The sequence below is a fragment of the Aethalodelphis obliquidens genome, unplaced genomic scaffold (genome assembly GCF_003676395.1).
Source record: "Aethalodelphis obliquidens isolate GAN/ISIS:26980383/991018 unplaced genomic scaffold, ASM367639v1 scaffold45, whole genome shotgun sequence".
NCBI lineage: Eukaryota > Metazoa > Chordata > Mammalia > Artiodactyla > Delphinidae > Aethalodelphis > Aethalodelphis obliquidens.
Genome location: NW_020837989.1, coordinates 16,430,054 through 16,455,497, shown reverse-complemented (window position 1 = coordinate 16,455,497; position 25,444 = coordinate 16,430,054). Strand labels below are relative to the sequence as shown.

Here is a 25,444-nt window from a genome sequence, read left to right as displayed (position 1 = left end):
AGCAACGCCACAGAAGAGCCGGCCGCCCAAAGGGAGAAAGCACAAAAAAAAGAGAGGCCCCCAAAAAAAAAAAAAAAAAAAAAAAAAAAAAAAAAAGCATGAAGAGCTTGGTTGACGGACCACACTGAAAGCAGTGTAATAACATATTGAGAGAAGGGGAAGGCTTGAGAACTTGGATACTATGCAAAGGATTTGGTATTTTATTTCAAGAGTAGTGAGTGAGATGCTGCTGAGAAGTTTTGAGCTGGAGAATCTTCTGATTCAATTAAAATTTTAAGATCACTCTTGCTACTGTAAACAATGGATCCAAGGAGGGTTCTGCTGGCTTATGAAGAGGTCTTAGGAAAACTATGGGCCTTATTGTTAAAGGGAAAACTACTTCAGCTTTTAAAAGCTAGTTTTTGAAAACCAGAATGTCAATTAAGTGATGGTGAATAGGGAAAAAAATGATTGATAAATTGGTATATCTGAAAAACCTACTAGATCAGTGCTTCTCAAACTTTACATTCAAATCACCCTGGCTTTTTGTTAAAATGCAAATTCTGATTCAGTAGGTCTGGAGTGGGGCATTTCTGCATTTCTAACAGCTCCCAGGTGATGCCCATGCCATTGGTCCTTGGCTCACACTGAGTAGCAAGTGGCTGGGCTACTATATATGTTCTAAATTCTATATTCTAATTTTCTAATACTTATCAGCCTTCTTGGTGGTATGGACAGTTGTCAAATTTGAGTATTTAAAACTGGAGGTTTTAAGAGAGAAAGTATTGAGGACATAGAGAGACAGGTCAAATACGGCTTTTCATCTCTTCAATAAATATCCTATATATACTTCCTATATACCTATCTAACCTCTCTGCCTACCACCCTTCCTCAGGGTTCAGTTAAAATTCAGAAAGGACTATATGCAACCAAAGTGGTGTCCAAGATAAGCGTACAGAAATAGTATGAGGTTCTTTACATCTAGTATCTAATGGGGTGATGTGCATCATTAATTAAGACTTACTATGTGCCAGGATTTTATCTGCCTTATTCATTTAATAAGATAGGAACTCAGGAACCCTTAGAGGGTAGTTTCTTGTCTAAGGATGTACAACTCAGTTCTAACTTATATCATCGCTGACTCTCTTATTCATTATCCTAATCATTACTATTTTGTTTGACTACAATCCTAAATGCAGAAAACTTCAGGCTCTTTATTCTGTGGCTAAAGGCTTTGTATTTCTGATATCCCAATCATTTTATAAAGGCCCCAGGTGGTAAATAAAACCTGGTCTTTTTTCTTTTTCTTTTACGTTTTTTTTTGGGGAGTGGGGAAGAGGAGTGAAGAGGGGGTATTATCCTTTATTAGCAATGCAACTTCTCTTTGTGGTATGCCATATGATCTTGAGAAACAAATTGATCAAGTAAAGGGAAACTTTAGAGATGCTCTCTGATTGAGGTTATGCTTGTTGGGACAAACAGCATAGAAATTTCACATTGCTCCCTGGTTGTTAAGAAATAAGAGCTAAGCAACAACATCCGATTTAAAAAGAAATCTGAATTGTACTTTTAAATTTCATAAAACAAAGTTAAACCAAACAGCTGGTAGCTCCTGTAGATTTTCTCTACTGAGGAAGTGACCCGTAGTTCTACAGTCTCAGTTGGTAAAGATACAACTGAAATTATCAACACCTCCACAGAAATGCTAAATGCCTCGCCACAATATGGTCCAGCTAGGTAAGTTGTACCTAGTCCTCCAACAAACCAGATAACGTTGTGTCGTTTTCGGTTTGGTTTGAACCCCCTTTTTGGGGGTTGAAGTGTTAAAGTCAGCGGTTGAGGTGTTTAATAGGCCCTAGTTCGGCTTGAAGACTCGCAGAAAGGCCATCTCCATCACCCTGCAGTTAGCTTTACAGCTAAGGTGTGTTTCCGATGCGCGGATACTGCCAAGGAGCTCTGGCTGTAAACTCTGGAAGGAAGCCAAAGGAAAGAAGCTCCTGGCGCTAGCGCTGGTCCCGCTCAGTGAGCCCGGCGCTGGCGCATTTTTCGTGCAGTTATTGGCTGGGACTCTGCGTGCCGCTGTCGGCCAATGAAGAAGCTGGAGATCTGGCCCCGGCCCGTCCCCTCTTGGCGCCGCGGGATGAGGCAGAGACTGAATAGCCGGCGAGCAAATCAACGGCATCCAGAAAGCCATGTCCGACTCGGAGCCCAGCGCCCGAGCGTTAACCCGCTGAAAGTTTCTCAGGAAAGAAGCCGGGCCAATCTGGACCCCGCTAAGAGGAACTGTCTTTGAGTGAGATGGTCCCAGAGGCCTGGAGAAGTGGACTGGTAAGCACTGGGAGTGTGGTGGGAGTTTTGCTTCTTCTTGGTGCCTTGCATAAGGCTTCCGCCGCCGTCATTCGCTATGAGATCCTGGAGGAAAGAGAGAAGGGTTTCGCGGTGGGAAACGTGGTTAGGGACCTTGGCTTGGATCTCGGCAGCCTGTCAGCCCGCAGGCTCCGGGTGGTGTCCGGAGCTAGCCGAAGATTCTTTGAGGTGAACTGGGAGACGGGAGAGATGTTCGTGAACGACCGCCTGGATCGAGAGGAGCTATGTGGGACGCTGCCCTCCTGCACCATAACTCTGGAGTTGGTAGTGGAGAGGCCGCTAGAGCTGTTCAGCGCGGAAGTGGTGATTCAGGATATCAACGACAACAATCCCTCTTTTCCTACCCGGGAAATGAAATTGGAGATTAGCGAGGCTGTGGCGCCGGGGACGCGCTTTCCGCTCGAGAGCGCGCACGATCCAGATGTGGGAAGCAACTCTTTACAAACCTATGAGCTGAGCCGAAATGAGTACTTTGCGCTTCGCGTGCAGACGCGGGAAGATAGCACCAAGTACGCGGAGCTGGTGCTGGAGCGCGCCCTGGACCGGGAGCGAGAACCAAATCTCCAGCTGGTGCTGACAGCGTTGGACGGAGGAACTCCGGCTCGCTCGGCCAGCCTTCCTATTCGAATCGTCGTGCTGGACGCGAATGACAATGCGCCCACCTTCAACCAGTCCTTGTACCGGGCGCGCGTCCTGGAGGATGCACCCCGCGGCACTCGCGTCGTGCAAGTCCATGCAACGGATCTGGATGAAGGCCCCAACGGCGAAATCATTTACTCCTTCGGCAGCCACAACCGCGCTGGCGTGCGGGAACTATTCTCCTTAGACCTTGTAACTGGGGTGCTGACCGTCAAGGGTCGACTGGACTTCGAAGACGCCAAACTCCATGAGATTTACATACAGGCCAAAGACAAGGGCGCCAGTCCTGAGGGAGCACATTGTAAAGTTTTGGTAGAGGTTGTGGATGTAAATGACAATGCCCCGGAGATCACAGTCACCTCCGTGTACAGCCCAGTCCCTGAGGATGCACCCCTAGGAACTGTCATTGCTTTGCTCAGTGTTACCGATCTGGATGCTGGGGAGAACGGGCTGGTGACTTGCGAGGTTCCACCAGGTCTCCCTTTTAGCCTTACATCTTCCCTCAAGAATTACTTTACTTTGAAAACCAGCGCAGCCCTGGATCGGGAGACTGTGCCAGAATACAACCTCAGCATCACGGCTCGAGACGCGGGAACCCCTTCCCTCTCAGCCCTCACGACAGTGCAGGTGCAAGTGTCCGACATCAACGACAACCCTCCACAATCTTCCCAGTCTTCCTACGATGTTTACGTTGAGGAAAATAACCTCCCCGGTGTTCCAATACTAAACCTAAGTGTCTGGGACCCTGACGCCCCGCAGAATGCTCGCCTTTCCTTCTTTCTCCTGGAGCAAGGAGCTGAAATAGGGCTAGTGGGTCGCTATTTCACGATAAATCGTGACAGTGGCGTCGTGTCATCCTTAGTGCCCCTGGACCATGAGGATCGGCGGGCGTTCGAATTAACAGCTCATATCAGCGATGGGGGCACTCCTGTCCTGGCCACCAATATCAGCGTGAACATATTTGTCACTGATCGCAATGACAATGCCCCCCAGGTCCTATACCCCCGGCCTGGCCAGAGCTCGGTGGAGATGCTGCCTCGAGGTACGTCTGCAGGCCACGTGGTCACGCGTGTGGTAGGCTGGGACCCGGATTCAGGGCACAACGCCTGGCTCTCCTACAGCCTCTTGGGAGCCCCCAACCAGAGCCTTTTTGCTGTGGGACTTCACACGGGTCAAGTCAGCACTGCCCGCCCAGTCCAGGATACAGATTCGCCCAGGCAGACTCTCACGGTCTTGATCAAAGACAATGGGGAGCCGTCGCTGTCCACCACCGCGACCCTGACCGTGTCAGTAATCGAGGAATCTCCTGAAGCCCGAGCTGAGTTCCCCTCCGGCTCTGCCCCCAGGGAGCAGAATAAAAATCTCACCTTTTATCTACTTCTCTCTTTAATCCTGGTCTCCGTGGGGTTCGCAGTCACAGTATTGGGAGTGATCGTATTCAAAGTTTACAAATGGAAGCAGTCCAGGGACCTATACCGAGCTCCCGTGAGCTCCCTGTACCGAACACCAGGGCCTTCTCTGCACGCGGACGCCGTGCGGGGAGGCCTGTTGCCTCCACACCTTTACCATCAGGTGTACCTCACCACTGACTCGAGACGCAGCGACCCGCTGCTGAAGAAACCAGGTGCCGCCAGCCCACTGGCCAGCCGCCAGAACACTCTGCGGAGCCTTGATCCAGTGTTCTATAGGCAAGTGTTGGGTGCAGAGAGCTCCCCTCCCGGACAGGTAAGGGTTAGCAAGTCATCCTGGAATGATATTAATGCTTTTCGATTCCTGCATCAGTTTCAGGAAAGTATGTAGCCACCTTTATTTTCTGTGATCAAGATGTTTTCCTAATGATGCCTCCGCATTTTCACTTGGCCTTTCCCAGATCAAACGTCGTGCCTTTGGGGGAGGGGGATGGCCCAGCTAGAGTGTGGTTTGTGGTCCCACACAGTGTGGAGTTAATTGACTTATCTGTGGACACAATTCACACCCTCAGTACTCACTTGCCATAGCAACTAACCAATCCTGCTAAAGGGCTATTAAGCTATAACTCACCGTCTCAGCACTCAAGAGCTTAGCTTGGTGTCATTTGCATTGAGTACAAGCTGGTGAATACCTCTAACCAGTGGCAGCTGCTAGGAATATAAAAACTACCTCATCTGTCCAGCTTTCAAATGATTGCCACATCTGCATTAAAGCTAATGGTTTGCTGATAATTTTCCTTTGACTACACAGATCCTGTACCTCATTCTCAGATGACTTTCTATGAAAGAAATAAAATTCTAGGGTCCTTTTAATTTTATTTCAAGCACAGTGCTGAAATTATGTGGACATTACTCACAAAAAATTTTTTGTTATGGTGATACATGTGCGTTATAGAAAATTTGGCAAATATGTAAAAGTATAAGAAAAAATTAAAACTAATTATATTCTCCAAATCCAAAGGTAACCACCATTCATTATAAAAGTAAAAGTAATCATTTATTTCGAAGATAAATCCAGACAATCTGGAAGAACGTAAAGTACAAAATGAAAGTTCTTCTTGCCCAAAGTGTCATTTCCTATCCTTTCATCATTTTTCTTGGGTATACACAGTGTGAAAGGTAGGTAAATTCATATCCTGAGAAAAAGATAAAGCTTTCATTTATTCAGGATGGTGTGCAGGTCTTTGTTTTGGAGTGAAATTAAACACACTTCCATTTGTGGGAGAACAACTGTTACTTTGTTACTAATAAGTGTATTATTGCTATCAAGCCTTGGGTTTGGCAGTTAGACACTTACCATCTATGAGTCCGTGGCCAAGTTAATCTCTTTTCTAGACCCTTTTTCATATGCAAAAAGGGAGTAACAAGGGTTTTATAACATTAGTTCATGATATAATATATGCACAGTGCCTAGAATATCAAAGGTGTTAAAAAAAATTCTTAGCTGTGACTAATATTTTTTTATTAGTTCTTAACCCACTCCAAATCTTAATTAAACACACTTTAGAAATTGAACAAACCTGGAGACAGTCAAAGATGACAAAGTAGAGGCATAGATGGAAAGGCTAAGGAAGGATGAAAGCCAGAGAGAAGCAGCTGCTGCTTTTCTGGTCAGACCGGAAAACAACTGGCATTTTCCCATGGACAATGTTCTCAAACTTGGTTGCACGCCAGAATTACCTAGGGACCTTTTAAAAATTCTGAAGCCCAGGCCACATCCCAGATGGACTAAAGCATAATCTCTTGAGATGGGACACAGGCATCAGTAGTTTTTGAAGGTCCCCAAGTGATCTCAATGTGAAGACGATTTTGCAAAGCATTGCCCTAGGACCTGCCAGTCTATCAATTAGCATGTTTTTGAAGCAAAGTGTTATTCTGGTGTTCACAGAACCAGCAGCCAGCCTTACTGGGCCAAACTGAACTTTAAAGAATTCTGTGATGTTATTTCCCAACCTTAAAATATTATATAGAATAGCTCTAGGAGAGCACTGTAAGGAAGACATAAGATATTTCAGTCATCTGAAGAAAAAATCTTCCTCAGCGACTGGCACCTGGGCAACTATTTCTTTAAAAATCTAGAGCTAGGCAATGGATTTCTAGCCTAGAAATCCATTCTTTTGGGAATGGATTTCTTTTGGGAATGAAAATTTTTTTCTATAACTATACTATGGTGATGGTTGCATCATTTTAGTATATGTGAATATACTAAAAACCATTCAATTGTACATTTTAAAGGGATGAATCATATGGTGTAATGGATGAATTATATATAATAATATATACTTATATATATATATATAAGTATATATTATTTATATAGCTCAATAAAGGTGTTTTAAAAATCTAGAGAGGGGAGAATCACATACCTGGCATAAAAAGGTCAAGTCTAGGATGTGTAGGATTTAGGCTTTATGATCTTCCAGTTCTAGTAATATAGATTGTATGCCTGTTTGTTTTGCTGTGAACTTGCAAATAAAAGGGATTGAGACCTATAAGAGGTCTAGTTCTTTGATATTAAAGGCATCAGTAAAGGACGAGTTTATGGTTACAGGGATGACAAACTGGTAGAAAAATGATTTAAGATGTTATAGAAAGAGGGGCTTCCCTGGTGGCGCAGTGGTTAAGAATCCGCCTGCCAATGCAGGGGACATGAGTTCAAGCACTGGTCCAGGAAGATCCCACATGCCGTGGAGCAGCTAAGCCCGTGCGCCACAACTACTGAGCCTGCGCTCTAGAGCCCATGTGCCACAACTGCCGAAGCCGGTGTGCCTAGAGCCTGTGCTCTGCAACAAGAGAAGCCACTGCAATGAGAAGCCCACACACCGCAATGAAGAGTAGCCCCCGCTCGCCGCAACTAGAGAAAGCCCGTGCGCAGCAACAAAGACCCAGTGCAGCCAAAAATAAAATAAATACATTTAAAAAAAGAAAGATGTTAAAAAAAAAAAAAAGAAAGATGTTATAGAAAGGCTTTATTTCTTTCTAGAGAGACCAGAGGTGGCAGTAGGGAGATCCTAGTACTGCAGTTACTAGTTGAGCTTTACACAAGTCTCCTAACCTTTCTGATCTTCAGTGTTTTCATCTATAAAATCTTCCAAAATTGTGTAAGAGTGAAAAGTAATGCATATAAAATGTATACTTAATATAAAGTACTCATATAAAGTACAAGTATTCAGTAGATATTTGTTGAACTAATAATTAGTGATATTATCATTTCACCATTTATTGAACATCCCTATGTACCAGACACTTTAAAAGATAAAAAGACACAGTCCCTGCCGCTATGGTACGCAGGGTACTGTAGGAGACAGACACGCACACACACCCACAAAAACGATAATGGAGATCTGTATAATACAAGAAGCAATGAGAGCAAAGGAAAAGAAACACCTAAGCCTGGGGAAATCAGGGAGACTTCATAGAGGTGATGATGCTTGATCTGAGAACAAAAGGTTGAGTAGTAGTTTGTCAGATAATAAAGGGGAAAAGGGGGTAGAGAGGGACCCTTGCAGGAGATTCCATGCAGAAGGATTATGATTTTTCATTATTGCTGAAGCTTAAAGTGTGTTTGTAAAACAATCTTTGCAGGAGATAAAGTGAAGCAATTAGGCAGGAGTTAAATCTTGAGTTACCTTTGTGCCATGCCAAGGAGTTTTTATTTTATTCTATATCCATGATAATCATTGCAGAATTTTGAAGAGACATAAATGTGATGTCATTAGGGTTTTTTGTTTGTTTTGGAAAGATTATTCTGGCAGCCACAAATGAAATGGATTGGGGATATTGGGACTGTAGACAAAAAAAAAAAATTAGAAGGCTATTATAGGATTTGAGAAGATTGATAAATGCTTGAACCAGCACAGTGACAGTATAGATGGAGGTAACTGTAGTGAAATTATCAGCACTCATTCATTGTCATGATAAAGGGAATGAGGGAGAGGAATGAGTCAAGGATGACCCTCCTTACTCCTCTCCATTGTGACTGACCCAGCGTGGGTGGCTAATGGTGTCATTCCACTGAGATAGTGAATCCTGGCATAACCACCTGATGGGTCAGATTGATTGACATCTCCGTCATTCCCATGGGAGGAGGTTTAGGTGTTTGGGAGTAAAAGAACACAGAAAGCAGATACCTCCCTTTGAGAGCAGAGTGTTGGTTGCTGGCCTCACCATCAAAAGGATATTCTTGAGGATCAGGGGCTTGGGAAAACACCTGGGGAGGATAACCTCAGGTTTTGCCACTGGTTTTGGTAGCCTAGGTGAGGATTCAGATGAATTTAAAAAATCTCATGTCCAAATCAGGCTGGATTTTTCTCTTTGTGCTCTGGTGTGTTTGCGACTTGAACTACAGTTTGCAGGTAACTACAGTGTGAATTGAATGATGTTTCTGCATTTGTGCAAGGTGGTAGCCAGGCTCCAGGGAGGGTCTGGATCAGGGTAGGGGTGGGGTGAGATCAAGTCTCCCTTGCCAAAAGGCCCCCTAGGGCTAAGTGAAAAACTTGCTCTTTTGAAACAGTCACTGTTGGTAATTAACAACATATCAAGCATACAGTGGTGTCAAATAAAGGAGATTTGTAGGCACTGTGCTTTTGGTAGCAGATCTCAATCATTCACGGAAGCTATTAAATCTGTGAACATTAGCATTCTACCAGGAAGTGAGATGTAGTCCTTAGCGTCTCCCAGACAAACTGATTCTTTACTGATTTGGAACATCTCTCTCTCCCGGTTTCCTCCCCCCGCCTTCACCTCCTTCCATACTGTCCTTGAAATCGATGAATGGCAATTTAGTGTACCACCAGTGGGTATCTGAATAAGAGAGGTTTGGTTTCTGCTGCGCCTTCTGTTACAACAAAAATGTGTACTGCATAAATTTAATAGGCTACCTTAATGTGTAAGCCTCTTCTGCAAAGAGATGGATATATTTCTGAATAATCTGCAGAGGGGCAGAGTTTTTAGTATAAGGCAGTGCTTCTAAGTAGCTGTTGCTCTAATACAATCAGACCGAGGCAGAAGCCACTCATTTAGAATATTGGTGGATGACAACATTGGCTTGAACAAAGTGACCAGTCTCAAATGGCTACTCACTCTCTGGGCTGCAGGTTGCTAGGGCTCAGGCTGTCGCTGTTTTCCCCCACCGAAAAGGGGCGGGGTGGTGTGGGCTGGGAATTGGTGTGTTAGAAAAAAAAAAAACCGTGTATGTTGTCTGCCTCTCCATAGAGGTAATAACCCGTGAGGGGGGGAGGAAATGCTGTTGAACAGGAGGAAGGCAAAAAGATAGGTGGGTTGTTTTTTGTTTTTTCTTTCCTTTTTCCAATGCTGCGACGCATTTACCCTGCTGCTATTGGGACGTTCTCTGCTTAGCCTATTGGCTGAGCCCAGGAGCCTCTGTCTGCCAATCGGGTGGAGGAAGGCAGACAAATCTACCCCGCCACCAGCAAAAAAAACGGCGCGTAACCCTTGCGGCGCCGGCCCAGCCGCGCCAGAGCTGGCGCGGGGAAAGGGAGATAGGTGTCTCCAGCTGCTGTGGCCGTTCGGGGCGGGTCGGCTTCTTCGGCTTCTCAGGACCAGATAGAGAACTAGTGGGCGGCAGCAATGCTCCGCAAGGTGAGAAGCTGGGTAGAAATCTGCCGGGGGACTACCCTTTTGTTCCTTTTTTGCCACCTGGGTTACGTTTGTGGGCAGATCCGATACCCGGTCCCAGAGGAGTCACAGGAAGGGACTTTTGTAGGGAATGTCGCCCAAGATTTCCTGCTGGATGCAGAGAGCTTAGCAGCTCGCAGGCTGCAGGTCGCTGGAGAGGTGAACCAAAGACACTTCCGTGTGGATTTGGACAGCGGTGCCCTGCTCATCAAGAATCCAATCGATCGAGAGGCACTGTGTGGGCTCAGTGCCAGCTGCATCGTGCCCCTGGAGTTTGTAACAGAAGGGCCTTTGGAAATGTACCGAGCAGAGGTAGAAATCGTGGATGTGAATGATCACGCCCCCCGATTTCCTCGGCAGCAGCTGGACTTGGAAATTGGGGAGGCAGCTCCTCCAGGACAGCGTTTCCCCTTGGAAAAGGCTCAGGATGCAGATGTGGGGAGCAACTCCATCAGCAGCTACAGACTAAGCTCCAATGAACACTTTGCACTGGATGTCAAGAAGCGCAGCGACGGCAGCCTGGTCCCAGAGCTGCTCCTGGAGAAGCCTTTGGATCGGGAAAAGCAATCAGACTACCGCCTAGTGCTGACTGCTGTGGATGGAGGGAACCCCCCGAGATCTGGCACAGCGGAGCTCCGGGTGTCAGTGCTGGACGTGAATGACAACGCCCCAGCCTTCCAGCAATCCAGCTACAGGATTAGCGTTTTGGAGAGCGCGCCAGCCGGCATGCTACTCATCCAGCTCAATGCCTCTGACCCAGACCTGGGTCCCAGTGGTAACGTCACCTTTTCTTTCAGTGGTCACACCCCTGATCGTGTGAGAAATCTCTTTAGCCTGCACCCCACTAATGGAAAGCTTACTCTTCAGGGGCCCCTAGACTTTGAGAGCGAGAATTACTATGAATTTGATGTTCGGGCTCGAGATGGGGGTTCTCCAGCCATGGAGCAACATTGCAGCCTTCGGGTGGATCTCCTGGATGTAAATGACAACGCCCCCCACATCACAGTGACCTCAGAGCTTGGGACTCTCCCTGAGAGCGCAGAACCTGGCACCGTGGTGGCGCTCATCAGTGTGCAGGACCCCGACTCAGGTTCAAATGGAGATGTGAGCCTCCGTATTCCTGACCATTTGCCCTTTGCCCTCAAGTCCGCCTTCAAGAACCAGTTCTCCCTGGTGACTGCTGGACCCTTGGACCGAGAGGCCAAATCCAGCTATGATATCATGGTCACTGCTTCTGATGCTGGGAGCCCTCCTCTGAGTACCCACAGGACCATTTTCCTCAATATTTCAGATGTGAATGATAACCCACCCTCTTTCTTTCAGAGGTCACATGAAGTATTTGTTCCAGAGAACAATCGCCCAGGGGACCTGCTTTGCTCCCTTGCAGCCTCTGATCCAGACTCTGGCTTGAATGCCCTTATCTCCTACTCTCTCCTAGAGCCCAGAAATCGAGATGTGTCAGCTTCCTCCTTCATCTCTCTGAACCCCCAGACGGGAGCTGTTCATGCTACTCGATCCTTTGACTATGAGCAAACACAGACACTGCAGTTTGAGGTGCAGGCCCGGGATCGGGGCAACCCACCCCTTAGTAGCACCGTGACAGTTCGTCTATTTGTACTGGACCTCAATGACAATGCGCCAGCTGTGCTCCGCCCTAGAGCCCGACCTGGTTCCTTATGTCCACAAGCACTGCCTCCATCAGTTGGTGCTGGACACCTAGTTACAAAGGTGACCGCTGTGGACTTGGATTCGGGTTACAATGCTTGGGTTTCGTATCAGCTCCTGGAGGCCCCAGATCCCAGCCTGTTTGCAGTCTCCCGCTATGCTGGGGAGGTGCGGACGGCTGTTCCCATCCCAGCTGATCTCCCGCCGCAGAAGCTGGTCATTGTGGTAAAGGATAGTGGTAGCCCACCACTCTCTACCTCCGTTACTCTCCTGGTGTCCTTGGAAGAAGACACTCATCCAGTTGTCCCTGATCTTCGAGAATCTTCAGCTCCAAGGGAAGGAGAATCCCGCTTGACCCTGTACTTGGCTGTATCTCTAGTGGCGATTTGCTTTGTCTCCTTTGGCTCATTCGTGGCACTAATCTCGAAGTGCCTGCGTGGGGCTGCCTGTGGAGTGACCTGCTTTCCTGCCGGCACCTGTGCGTGTCTCACCCGATCTCGAAGGAGAGAGGGGCTTCCTCCTTCCAATGGGATCCTCCGAATCCAGCTAGGGTCAGATGATCCTATCAAGTTTGTTGATGTGGGCGGCCACTCTCATGGCTGTACACCCTTGGCTTCTGCACCCACTCGGAGCGATAGCTTCATGATGGTGAAGTCACCCAGTGCACCTATGGCAGGGGAACCTGTTCGCCCAAGTTGCCCACCCTCTGATCTTCTCTATGGGCTAGAGGTGAGACCTTTGCAGGCTCAGCCAATGCTTGAGGGTTGTTCTGAGGCAGGCGTGTGGCTGGGCCATGTCCCAGAGAGTACTGGTCTCTCTGTAAGAGCCTGTAGTGATGTCACCACTGCTGTGAGTGGTAACTATGTGGTGGATGCTATGCTGTAGAAGTGTTTTGTGAATTAACCAGGGAGTTTTCACGGATTAGTACTTGAGGTGGGTTATGCCCTTATCTGAGAGTAAGAATTGAAAGTAAGTGATCAAGAGGCAGGGTATTGTGGAAACACACGACTGGAATGTGGACCATATGGAAGGCTCTTGTGCACAAGGTGCACCTAAACCCCGGTGGCTGCTTTCTCTACTCTTCCTGAATGTGAGGGGCCGGGGTCTGGAACACTTTAACTCTAGGTTAAGGGGAGCTAATATCTTTGCCCCACAGCATCATCTACTCCCTAATCCACGGTGAAAGGGACTCTCTGCTTGAAACATAGCAGAGAGCAAAAAGAAGAAAGAACCCAGGGAGTAGAGAGGCATCGAGGTGGAAGCAGGGATCTTTTCGTCCAGGTCTTCAGGACTCCCAATCAAGTCCCCACTGGGATTTGAGCTAGATTCAGCAGATTGGGGCAGGGGAACATTACCTCTTTGGGAGGAAAAGGCAATAAGTGAAATCACTAAATATCTAAACCTGTTTTACTGCTGAGGAATTCATAGAGACAGCCACTATGGGAGTCTTTAAGTAGTTTCTTCTGAATTGATGAAACCATAAAGCCTAGAGGCCATGCCTAGACTCTAGTCACCTTCCTTGGGTGACCTGGATCAGTCCTAGAAATGTTCCTCCTATCACAAGCTGTGATGCCCATTCCATAGCTAAAGTCTGGGATCTCAGAAAAATTGAATCCTTATAGCCATCAGCTGACACTGAGATTCCTCGAAGTACTGCTGGAGAGTCCGAGCAAGACTCTAAAGGGTCCTGACAAATCTTTTCTCTCACCTTGGCAGTGTTTGGTAGGATGGGGTAGGGAGGGGCTAACACGTGGGCTTTGCCTCCCTGAGAAGGACAAAATTTTGTTGGTTCAAGCAAAGTAGTGGGAGCTTCTGAAGTCATGCAGGAAGTTGCTGGGACAGAACACTGAGAAGTTCTGTACCACTTTGTCTTCCCTGTTGAGCACCATCTGAGCTGCCAAGGGGGCTGAATCAACCTGCAGCATGAAATGAGTGGGGAGGTAGGAGGCTTCTGTGACACAGATTTGCAGCGCCTGTTCCTAAGGTTTCCAGGACTGAGGAGACTTGATAATTGGTTGGGAGCACAGACTTTTGGGCCAATCAGACTCAGAGCCAAGGTGGGGGATCTGCTCTTCCTGCCCGCCTCTCCTCCCCCAGCTCCCCAGCTCCACTCAGATTCGATTCCCCTCCCCCCCCCAACCCACCCCCGCCATTTGGTGACTAAGAAGAACTGCTGCAGGCAGACAAACCTCGGAGCAGTTTTTTAAGAGGCTGGAAGGAGACATAAGAGATTTCAGCTGCTACATCCCAAGCCCTGGGTCTGCCTTCGAGACAGGACAGCACAGAGTCAGTGTCCAGGAAGGGACTTCTGGGTCATGGGGCCCAAGACACCCCCGCAGCTCGCTGGGAAATGGCAAGTGCTGTGCATGTTGTCCTTGTGCTCCTGGGGCTGGGTGTCTGGGCAGCTTCGTTACTCAGTGGTGGAGGAGTCTGAGCCGGGGACGCTGGTGGGGAACGTTGCTCAGGATCTAGGCTTAAAGCTGACAGATCTGTTGAGCCGCCGGCTGCGGTTGGGCTCTGAGGAGAGTGGGCATTATTTTTCCCTGAGCTTGGTGAGTGGTGCTCTGGCAGTGAATCAGAAAATTGACCGAGAGAGCCTGTGTGGAGCCAGCACCAGCTGCCTGCTGCCACTACAGGTGGTGACCGAACACCCGCTGGAACTAATCCGTGTAGAGGTAGAAATCCTGGATCTCAATGACAACTCTCCTAGCTTCGCCACCCCTGAGCGAGAGATACGCATCTCAGAATCAGCTGCACTTGGGGCACTGTTCCCACTGGATAGTGCCCAGGATCCAGACGTGGGTACCAATACCGTGAGCTTCTATACTCTGAGCCCCAGTAGCCACTTCTCTCTGAATGTGAAGACCCTAAAAGATGGGAAGCTGTTCCCAGAGCTGGTGCTAGAGCAGCAGCTGGACCGTGAAGCCCAGGCAAGCCATCAGCTGGTGCTCACTGCTGTGGATGGGGGTATCCCACCCCGCTCGGGGACCACCCTTATCTCCATCACTGTGCTGGACGTCAATGATAATGCTCCAACCTTCCAGTCCTCAGTTCTACGTGTGGGACTCCCAGAGAATGCGCCTGTGGGTACGCTGCTGCTCCGCCTCAATGCCACTGATCCAGATGAAGGCACCAATGGCCAACTAGACTATTCTTTTGGAGACCATACATCTGAGGCAGTGCGGAATCTCTTTGGCCTAGACCCTAGCAGTGGAGCAATCCGTGTGTTGGGTCCCATAGACTTTGAGGAATCAAGTTTCTATGAAATTCATGCAAGAGCCCGTGACCAAGGACAGCCAGCCATGGAAGGCCACTGTGTGATTCAAGTGGATGTGGGGGATGCGAATGACAACGCCCCAGAGGTACTGTTGGCCTCTTTGGTCAACCCTGTCCTGGAGAGCACACCAGTGGGCATAGTAGTGGGATTATTTAATGTGCGGGACCGAGACTCAGGGAGAAATGGTGAAGTGAGCCTTGATATCTCTTCGGGCCTGCCATTTCAGATTAAGCCTTCTGAGAACCACTACTCACTGCTAACCAGCCAGCCTTTGGACCGTGAGGCCACATCCCACTATATCATTGAGCTGCTGGCCCGCGATGGGGGCTCACCTCCCTTGCACGCCCATCTCACCGTCAGGCTCAACATTTCAGATGTGAACGACAATGCACCCTGCTTCACCCAGCAGCTCTACACTGCTTACATCCCAGAAAACCGGCCTCCAGGCTCCCTTCTCTGCACCGTGGCTGCCTCTGATCCCGACGCTGGGGAAAATGCTCGCCTCACCTACTTCATTGTAGGGAATCAGATTCAGGGAGCCCCAGCCTCCTCCTTTGTGTATGTCAACCCTGAGGATGGGCGGGTGTTTGCCCAGCGTACTTTCGACTACGAATTGCTGCAGATGCTGCAGATCGTGGTGGGCGTTCGAGACGCTGGCTCTCCCCCATTGCACGCCAACACATCTCTCCATGTGTTTGTCCTGGACCAGAATGATAATGCCCCAGCCGTGCTGCACCCCAGACCAGGCCGGGATCTCTCAGTCCCCCAGCGTCTCCCTCGCTCTGCCCCTCCTGGCTCCTTCGTCACCAAGGTGACAGCCGTAGATGCTGATGCAGGCCACAATGCCTGGCTCTCCTATTCACTGTTGCCACAGTCCACAGCCCCAGGACTGTTCCTGGTGTCTGCACACACTGGTGAGGTGCGAACAGCCCGGGCCTTACTGGAGGATGACCCTGACACCCAGCAGGTGGTGGTCCTGGTGAGGGACAATGGTGACCCTTCACTCTCCTCTACAGCCACAGTGCTTCTGATTCTGGAGGATAAGGACCCTGAGGAAATGCCCAAATCCAGCGACTTCCTCACACACCCTCCTGAGCATTCAGACCTTACCCTTTATCTCATTGTGGCTCTTGTGGCCGTCAGTCTCTTATCCTTAGTCACCTTCACCTTTCTGTCAGCTAAGTGCCTTCGGGGGCACGCAGACGGGGATGGGGGTGGGGGTGAGTGCTGTGGGCGCCAGGACTCGCCCTCCCGGGAGTTCTATAAGCAGTCCGGCCCCAACCTACAGGTGAGCTCAGACGGCACACTCAAGTACATGGAGGTGACGCTGCGGCCCACAGACTCGCACAGCCATTGCTACAGGACGTGCTTTTCACCAGCCTCGGACGGCAGTGACTTCACTTTTCTAAGGCCCCTCAGCGTCCAGCAGCCCTCAGCTCTGGCACAGGAGCCTGACACCTTCCGGTCCCGCTCTAACACGCTGCGGGAGCGGAGCCAGGTGAGGGGCTCAGCGCGATCCCTGGGGGCGGCAATGGAGAAGCCGCCCAGCCGCATCAGGGACTTTGAACTTGGCATCCGCTCCTCTGGTGCGGGCTCGGCCCGAATGTCGGGACTGTTTGGACGGATCGTGTGGAACCAGAGGTGTGGCCGAGGCAGGGATGGGGCTCTGAGCCCGGGGAGGTGATGGTGATTGTGGTTGAGGGGGAGACAGGAAAGCACCGACCCCACATTCAGAAAAGCCTGCGGTCTGGCGATCATTCTGGCGATTTCCGCCAGGTCCGGGGTCCGGGTGGAGGCGGTCACAGATCCACGCCTGCAGCCAGCCTCCGAGGCTCCGGTGCGGGCACGCTCCTCAGGTCCTGAGGTTTCTTCTTAGGTTTCTCCCCACTCCCTTGACCTGTGACCTCGCTGTTATTCCCAACCCTCTTTATTCCCACATCAAACCAACGCGTCTGTGGACAGAGCAGAAGCCCGCCCTCAGGGCCCGCACGAGCCACGCACCGCGCACGGGCTCGCCGCGCCTCACCCGCGCACGCACACGCCCCCTCGCACTTGGCCTTCCGCGTACACCGCCTTTTACTGCCAGCCGCTCGCTGCCAGGTACACTGGCTGTTCCAGCCCGCTCACAGCTTCCCTCCCACCCTGCTGCTCGCCTCAGAGGTACTGACTGAGCGCGCCCGAGTTGTGACCGTCCTGCCCCTGACGACTCTGGAGCCGCCTCCCGCCCCCGCCCGGACCTGGACCGGTCGCCTCCTGACGAGCCAGAGTCGCCCGCAGTGTAGCCACTCTGGGCGCTCTAGGCGCGGGGCGGGCAGCACTCTATGACCCGCGGGCTGGCGGATCCCGCCGGGCCCAGGACTCAGAGCGGAGGCCGGCGGTGCCTCCAGCCCAGAAGCCTAGCTCGGGTCGGCCAGGCTGCCCTGTGGCCCAAGGGACGGCGGGGTCCAGCCTGGGACGAGCGAACAGACCTCTATAGGACAGGCCGCCTGGGCCCTCTGTGGCACCACCGACCTGTCTTCTGGTGGGAAGTGGGACCCTGGAACACCTGGGCTCTGGACGCTAAGACATAGGCTTTTGGCTCCGTCGTCACCACATGTGCCCAGCGATCTAGGATCAGGGCTTTGGGAGTGACACTCTGGCAAGTCTTTCTTTCCCTGGTTGTTGGAAAGCCATGGCCTCTCTCTGCCAGAAGCCAGCAGGGTGCTTGCATACATGGGGAAACTATAATGGTAAAAAGCACACATTTCTGTAACTCCAGGAGTTCTTATTCAAAATATGTCCGTACCCCATCCTGCCCCTCGAATCAGAGTTAGAGTTTGGAACAACACCCCCATGTGATTCTGATAGCTAATTGAGAGAGCCTTACTACAACTTCCTCTTAGAGAACCACAACGTCTCCTTTGCTCTTCCCCACACTTGTTGGGTAGGTACTAGAATCCTCCCTCTTATAACTGAGTTTCACAGAGCTCAAGTGACTTGCTCAAGTTCACAGGGTAAGTGGTCGAAAAAGATCTAATCTAGGTCTGTCTTAACTCCAGAATTTGTGCTTTCAATCACTTGGTACTTGTAAAACTGGAGAACAGGAGAGACGGTTTGTGTCTGCTGGGATGAGGCAAAGGGGGGCATTCTTTCCCATTTAGAGCCTAACACGTGAAGAAAAGCCTACTGGGGCTCCTTATTCCTGAGCATCCCTAATCGAACAAACTTGGACCCGCTGTCCTTATGTAGGTTGTGAGTTGGCCTAGTTCCTGTCCTCCAGTCTGTCATGGTTCCTGCATCTCCATGTAGATTCTGCTGTGTCTAAGAATATAGTAACTGAGAGCTGGACATCCCTGTGCCCTTCCCCATGGCAGCTCCGGAATGGTGCTTGTAACTCCTCTTGTACCTGGGATGCTAAGTTTCTGGGTTCTGCTTACATCACTGCCACCTGTGAGACTTAGAGTGAGTCATTTGGCAGCCCTGGGTCTTCCTTCTCCCCAGTGTAATCGGAGGTGCTCACACCTCCCTCTCTGCTCCTGGGAGTGAGTGTGACAATTACCAGAGCACCCCAGAATGGAGAGGAAATGGCTCTACAAGTGCTCCATGAGAGTGTGTGATGGGATAATACACCCTCTGCAAAGGCTGGGAGGGTCTTGGAAGTGAAGTGGCTGGCTAGAGTCCCACCCCTTCATCCAGGTGGGAGAGGGCTACAGATCTGCCCCTTGGGAGCCCTGGAGATTGCGTTGGCTCTCCTTGGAGCCTGTGGGAGCTTGATCTCTGCCAGGCTCCATCCCAGCAGTTCTCTCTGTTCCAGACAGAGCTGCCTTGTTCTCTCCTCCTTAGTCAAAGCCATTGTCTGGCACAGAGTTCTGGGGGTGGGAGGTGTCCTGGGGCTTGGATGCCCTGCCATCCAAAGGCCCAGTCTGGCATAACTCCTAAATTAATAATGTATTTAGCTGTGGGAAGGGATCCTTGAGAGCCAGGGGTCTGAAGGGGGTGTCCTTCTGAATGTGTAAAGGCACAACCTGGCATGAAAAGGGTTACCCAGAGCAGCAGCCATCTTGCCGCAGAGGATGCTTTGTTCCCAGCTGAGGAGCTGAATGAAATTCTTTCTAGGGCCGGTGGAATTCTCATGTAAAAACCTCTGCGACTTTTGGGGCCCTTCTCTGCACCCCTCCCCCCGGTTTCACAGAAGATGCTTTCAGCCCTTGAATCTCTGCTCAGAAGTTCTGAGTCTGGGGGCAGGGAGGAAGGGGCCGGTTCCTTAGGAAAGGAATCTGGGTTTGCTCACTGTGGTCAGATAACTGTGATTTTATCTCTTTGCCTCTGTTACCTCAGACCTCTGAGACCTGAGGTGTATTTTGTCTTTGAAAATGAGCCTACCTCGCCCTCATCTTACCCCATTTGGGTACTCAGCCCCTTTCCCTCTGTTTTCTCCACAGCAAGCCCCGCCCAACACGGACTGGCGTTTCTCCCAGGCCCAGAGACCCGGCACCAGCGGGTAGGTGACTGCCTCTCCAGCCCACCCTCTCCTCTGCGACATTTTTCTCAGTGATGACGTGGGAGGAGATGGGGGGAGGGCTCAGCATTCGCTACAAATGGCTTCCTCCCTCAGTTCCAGATTTCAGGGAGGTTTGGGTACGTTGGCGGCTGGTACACAAACCCCAGAAGGAAGACGCTCCTACTCTGGCTATTTTGGAAACGCAATTCACACACTCATCCCTTCCCTGCGCCCCACCACACAAACCTTCTCCTGTATCTTGGGAGCTCCGTGGGAGCAAAGGATGGTCTCAAGGAGGTCTCTGGGCGGAGAGGAAGGTTTTTATACCTATCCACCGGCTCCATCCTCCTGCTCCAGATTTGGCTGGCCTCCGTCCTGACTGGGGTTCAGGCAGAGGAATCTGGGACAGGAGGAGGAGGGGAGGAGCTGTCAGCAGCCAGAGCCTCCTCCTGAGCCGGCAGGAAAGAGCCGAGGCTGAGGGGAGGGAGGTCAGGCAGCTGGCGGTGGGGCTGGGGACGGAGAGCCTGCAGCCTTCTCTGCCTGCAGGCCCTTTGTCTCTGACACTCTCTCACCGTCCTCGGCTCAGTCTCTATGTTAGTTTGCAATCTCTGCCTCTCCCTCTCTTTCTCGTCTCGATCTCAGTTTCTTTCTTTATTGCTGTATCTCGGTCCCTACCATTTGTGTCTACTTGCACTGATCTGTGCCTCTTGCTGCGCCTGCTATGGCTAGGTGCTCAATAAATGTGGAATCGATGAATAAACGTGACTCCGCCTTAGTCTCAGTCTCTGTTTCTCCTTTTCCCTCTGTCTCTGCTTCCCTGTCTCTGTCCTTGACCTCTCTTCTGTCTCTCCTTCTTTCATCATTTCCTAGTGTCCTGGTGTTCTTCTGTCTCCAGTCTCTTTCTCTCCCTCTCACTGTTTCTCCTTTCTTCTCTGTTCTCAGCCTCTCTGTGTCTCCTTTGTCTTTGTCTCTCTCTGTATATCTAAGTCTCTTTTTGCCTTAATGGGTCTCTTTCTCTGTTGCTCTTTCTTTATCTCTCTCTCTTTCTCTTTTATCCTGTCTTTTACTCTGTGTCCCTCTCTCTGTCTCTCATTTCCTAAATCTTGTGGGCAAGCCAGCACACACATGCCCGCCCCCCAGGCTCTCTCCCTCCCCAGCCCCTCACAGACAGAGCGTTTGATCTCTGCTCTCCACCATACACCCTCCCATCCAGGCTGCCCCAGCTGCTCAGATCAATCTGGTATGAATTCCTGCTACGACAGGAACTCCCTGGGGCGAGCGGGCGGGGGTGGGGTGGAGGGGAGGAAGACTTCAGCAAAAGACCTGCAGTTGGTCTGAGGGGAGTGGGGTCAGCTCTGGGCCAGGCCTCCCTGTTAGAAGTCTGGTGACCCTGGGAGCCTGGTGGAGTCCAAGAAGCCCAGGAGACGGAGGGCAGAGCTTGGGCTGCCTTCCCCACCTCCTCGCTGGTTGGACACTTGCTGCCCACATTCCCCAGATGCTGAGCCCTCACTGCCACAAGAACCCGGGACACCCTGGTGTACGGTGGAGACTCCAGCTCCTGGGCATGTGAGTCCTGCCGAGGTCTCAAGGCAGTTAGATCCTAGCAGGCCCCTAGAAGGCAGCAAACCAGATGGCTTGGACTGCCCTTGCCCCTCCCTTGACCCCAGCTTTCTCCTTTCTCCCTGCTGGTCTTGCCAGCCTTCCCACAGGTTTATCCGTTAGGTCGTTCATGTATTCGTTCATGTATTTATTCATTCAACAAATATTTATTGAGCATATACTATGAGCCAGGCCCTGTGCTAAACATTGGCCTGTAAGAGTGAACAAGCAGACACGATCCTTGCACTTACAGGTTGCCATGCCAGCAGGGAACACAGAAAATTGACAACAAATCACACTAAAAAAATTTCTAGTTACAAATCATAGCAAGTTCTGGGAGGAGGGTCATGTGAGTGTAATGGGGGAGGGGGATAGAGGAGACCTCCAGGAGGAAGTGCCGTTTGAGCTGAGGTGATGAGAAGTACAGGGCAATTCATGTTCCCGTTACCCACCGCCACCCCAGGCCGTATACTGGCCCTGAAGCAGAATTCACTGCTGAACTTGAGAGCCCCACCAGTTGACTCCTTTTTTTAAAATAATTTTTATTGGAATATAGTTGATTTACAATATTGTGTTAGTTTCAGGTGCACAGCAAAGTGAATCAGTTACACATATTCACATATCCATTCTTTTTTAGATTCTTTTCCCATATGGGTCATTACACAGTATTGAGTAGAGTTCCCTGTGCTCTACAGCAGGTCCTTATTAGCCGTTTGACTCTTACGTGCCTTCTAGACTGGCTGCCTCAAGTCCCTTTTCATCAAATGAGAGACTTGGTGGCCTAAAGTACATGAGGGAGCTCTTGGGGAGATGGAGGAGAAGGTGCAGGGCTCTCCCTTCCTTAGTTAACTTGAGGGGGATGGAACAAACATTTATGATTCAGCTGCACAGGGGCCCAGATGAAGTCAAATGTTAGGGGCCCAGTCCAGCAACTATAACTTCCCCCTTTCGTTCATTCAATAAATAGTTAATAAGCACCTACCGTAGGACAGGTAGTATTCTAGGTGTAGGAGATATAAGATAGACATAACCTCTGCCTTAGGGAGTTTAGAGTGTGTTGAGGGAGACAGATAGGAACCAAATAATTACTCAAAAAAAAATAGTAAGATTACAGCTACCGTAAGTGCTGTGAAGAGCAGTTCCTGGTGGTGAGAGTATAAAACAGGGATTTGACCTGGTCAGGGAGCAGGAGGACATCCAGGAGGGAATGAGGCTGTGGATTAACCAGCTGAAGGAAACAGGGAAGAGCATTCCAGGTGGAGGGAAGAGCATGTGCAAAGGTCCTGTGGTGAGGCCTCTCAGGCTCAGCAGAATGATGCAGGTTTTCTTTGCTGCCATTCTGAGGAGTCAGTGAGGGTGAGAAGATGAAGAGGGGAGATTTCTCTTATTCAGTCTAAGCCTGGTTCTGGCTCCCCACTGCTTCTCTGGCCTACCTTGGCTACTGGGACACCAGGTTCAGAGCAGGGCTAGCGTTGAGTTCTTCAGTAAACCTGGTTCAAGTTCAAGCCAGCGCCCTGTCCCATTGCCTAGACAAAAGGAAGTCCCTGCCTGCCAGGTGTTGCTCCTCTCCACCGCTACCCCCTGCTCAGGTCCTCCTTTTGGCTTCTGATCCCAACAGCTGTTGTCTCAAGCCCTGAGCCCAGCAAGCCAGTTCTCCTTTCTCAGGCTGTACCCCAGGCCCCGCCCTGCAGCTGTTCCCAGCCTCTGCCCAGAGGAGGGTCTCCATTTGGCTTTCCCTGGTCCCCACACTGTTCTCCTTGGATGGCTCCACACTGCCATTTCCCCTTCTGTTCCACCTCCCCTGAGAGACACTATCCCTGCTCTCCCTCAGTTTGGGCAGTCACTCAACAAACAAATAGCATCTTATTTTTTTTCTGCTTATAAAATAACCCACGCTCATTATAGAAACATGAGAAATAGAGAAAACAGTTTAAAAGAAAAAGCACTCATAATTTTACAACCCAACCTCTGGGACTGCCCTTCACACACACACGCACACAGCACACTAGAATACAAACTTCTTAGGGCAAGAATCATATCACCTCTTAAATCCTAGGGCCTGTCACAGGCACTGGCACATAGTGGGTACAGGTTGTAGTTCTGCCTGTTGCCAGCTGTGTGATTTTGGGAAAGTCTCTCAACCTCTCTGAGCCCAGTTTCATCTGCTGGGAAATAGGGATAATAACACTAATCTGTAGGTGGTTCTGAGGCTGAAATAGACAATATGTATATAATTTAGTCAGCCCACCAGCCAGAAATTAGTTCTGAGTAAATGGTTCAAAAAGAAGTCTGTCTCTCTACTCATCTCCTGCCCACGTGCTTGGCCTCTAGCCTTCAATCATTTCCCAAGAATCCTTTCCGCCCAGGCCATCATGGTTCCAGGCCCACCCTTCCACTCACCTTTATTCCCTCAACACCATCACCCACCACCACAGGGTATCCTAAACTGGTGTCCGACCCTGTTGTCTACCCCACAGCCCCAAAGCTCTTCTCCCTGCTGCTCACCCCCCCTACCTGCTCTCCCCACTCTTTCCCCATTAGGCCCTTCACCTCGGCCTGAGGCCACCTGCCTCAGCCCTGCGCCCCCAGGCAGGCCCAGAGAGAGCTCAGTCTGCCTGCAAGTAAGGACTCCTGGATTTTCATGGAGACAGAGGTGGCTGAGGCTCCATCACTGGGCTCCCGTCCTCCCAGAGGTACCCCCAACGCTCAGTCTTCTCATAGGAGCAACCATGACCTTTAAATACTTAAATCCGATCATGACAACCCCCCTTTTATATACTTCAGTGGCTTCCCAGAGCTCTTAGGATGAGACCAAAATCTTTAGTGTACACTGCAGCCCCAGGCCCTGACACCGCTGCGCCTTATGGCAGCCACACTGGTTTTCTCTTAGTGGTTTGAACTCACCAAGGTCCTCCCAGCCTCAGAGGCTGGGGCGTATTGCTCCCTCTGCTTGGAAAGCTTTCACAACACTACCCTTCTCCTACTTAGCTTAATTTTACCCCTCAGTTTTTTACTCTGAAATGCTTCAAACCTCTCAAAGTTGAAAGAATCATATGATGAACATCCAAATACTCTTTTAAACCTAGATTCATCAATTGTTAATCTTTTGCACATTTACTTTCTCCTCTCTCTCTGTCTCTCAACATGCACACACACACACACACACACACACACACACCTCACACACTTTTTTTTCTGAACCATTTGAGAGTTGCAGACATCATAACATTTGAAACACTTCAGTATCTCTCTCCTGATAACAATAACATTCTCGTACATAACCACAAAAGAATGATCACATTTGAAGAATTTAACATTAATGCAATAATATACAGTCTACTAGCAGATTTTCATAAATGTTCCCCAAATGTCCTTTCAACCTGTATTTTTTTTCTTTTAACTCCAGAATTCAATCAAGGAACACGAATTGCATTTGCTTGCTACCTCTCTTTCATCTCCTTTAATCTAAAACAGCCTCCTTACCTTTTGGAGGGTTGTTTTTTTTAAGACATAGACATGTTTTAAAGAGTCCAGGCCAGTTGTCTTTCAAAATGTCTCACAGTCTGGATTTGCTGATCATTTTCTCATGGTGAGATCAGCTTACAGAGTCTGATAAGAATACTGCGTGGGGGTCATTGTACACTTTCTGCTGGGAATCATTTCCTGTCTGTTTGTTCCCTGGGTTAAAGTGGTATTCCCAGATCTCTCTGTTACAAAGATATTTTTAAATATTGGTGATTAATAAGTAATCTGTGGGTGATATATGAGACTGTGCAGCAACCTTTCGCTGCTTTTATATTCACTGATGAGCCTTGCCTGAATCGGTTTTTACATCAGCAGTTAACAGTGTTGATTTTCTATCACTCCTCCTACGTTTGTCTGGCTGGCATTCTCCTGCAGATCCCCTGGATAGCCTCTTCAGATTTAAATACCCTGTCCTTTCCTTGAGGAAGCCTGGACTGACTGGCTCCCTAACCCCAACTAGGCAGAACTCTCCTGTACCCCTGCTCTTTGCCTCCATAGCACTTGCTTGTCACAATTACAATTCAATTATTGTGTAATTATTTAATATCAGCCTCTCCATGGAGATCGAGCATGGTGAAGTCAGACTAGTTCAGTCATGTTCACAGCTACAAACCCAGCACCTAGTCCTGTGTCTGGCACACAGTACTTGCTCAATGAATATTGATTGAATAAATGAACCCAGAATCCCAGCTCTTCCCATTCTGTGGAGGGAGAAATGACATTCCTGCTTTCTCCTCCAACCCTAACTCTACATTTGCTGTCTCTCTCTCTCTCTCTCTCTCTCTCTCTCTCTCTCTCTCTCTCTCT

At 49.6% G+C, this 25,444-nt stretch overlaps 1 protein-coding gene across 15 annotated transcripts in view; it reads left to right on the top strand.

The window, feature by feature from the left end:
* Positions 1-25,444, top strand: part of LOC113606922 (protocadherin gamma-C4) — a 123,444-nt gene that overhangs the window by 89,645 nt on the left and 8,355 nt on the right. For 9 of the 15 annotated variants that reach the window (XM_027081791.1, XM_027081796.1, XM_027081802.1 and 6 more), the window contains exon 2: positions 19,455-19,513. In XM_027081791.1, the coding sequence (XP_026937592.1) occupies positions 19,455-19,513 (59 nt within the window). Of the gene's footprint in view, positions 1-2,126; positions 4,711-7,324; positions 12,486-12,647; positions 16,532-19,454; positions 19,514-25,444 lie in introns of those variants that run through there. The other 6 variants (XM_027081793.1, XM_027081790.1, XM_027081792.1 and 3 more) reach the window with 5 other exon arrangements.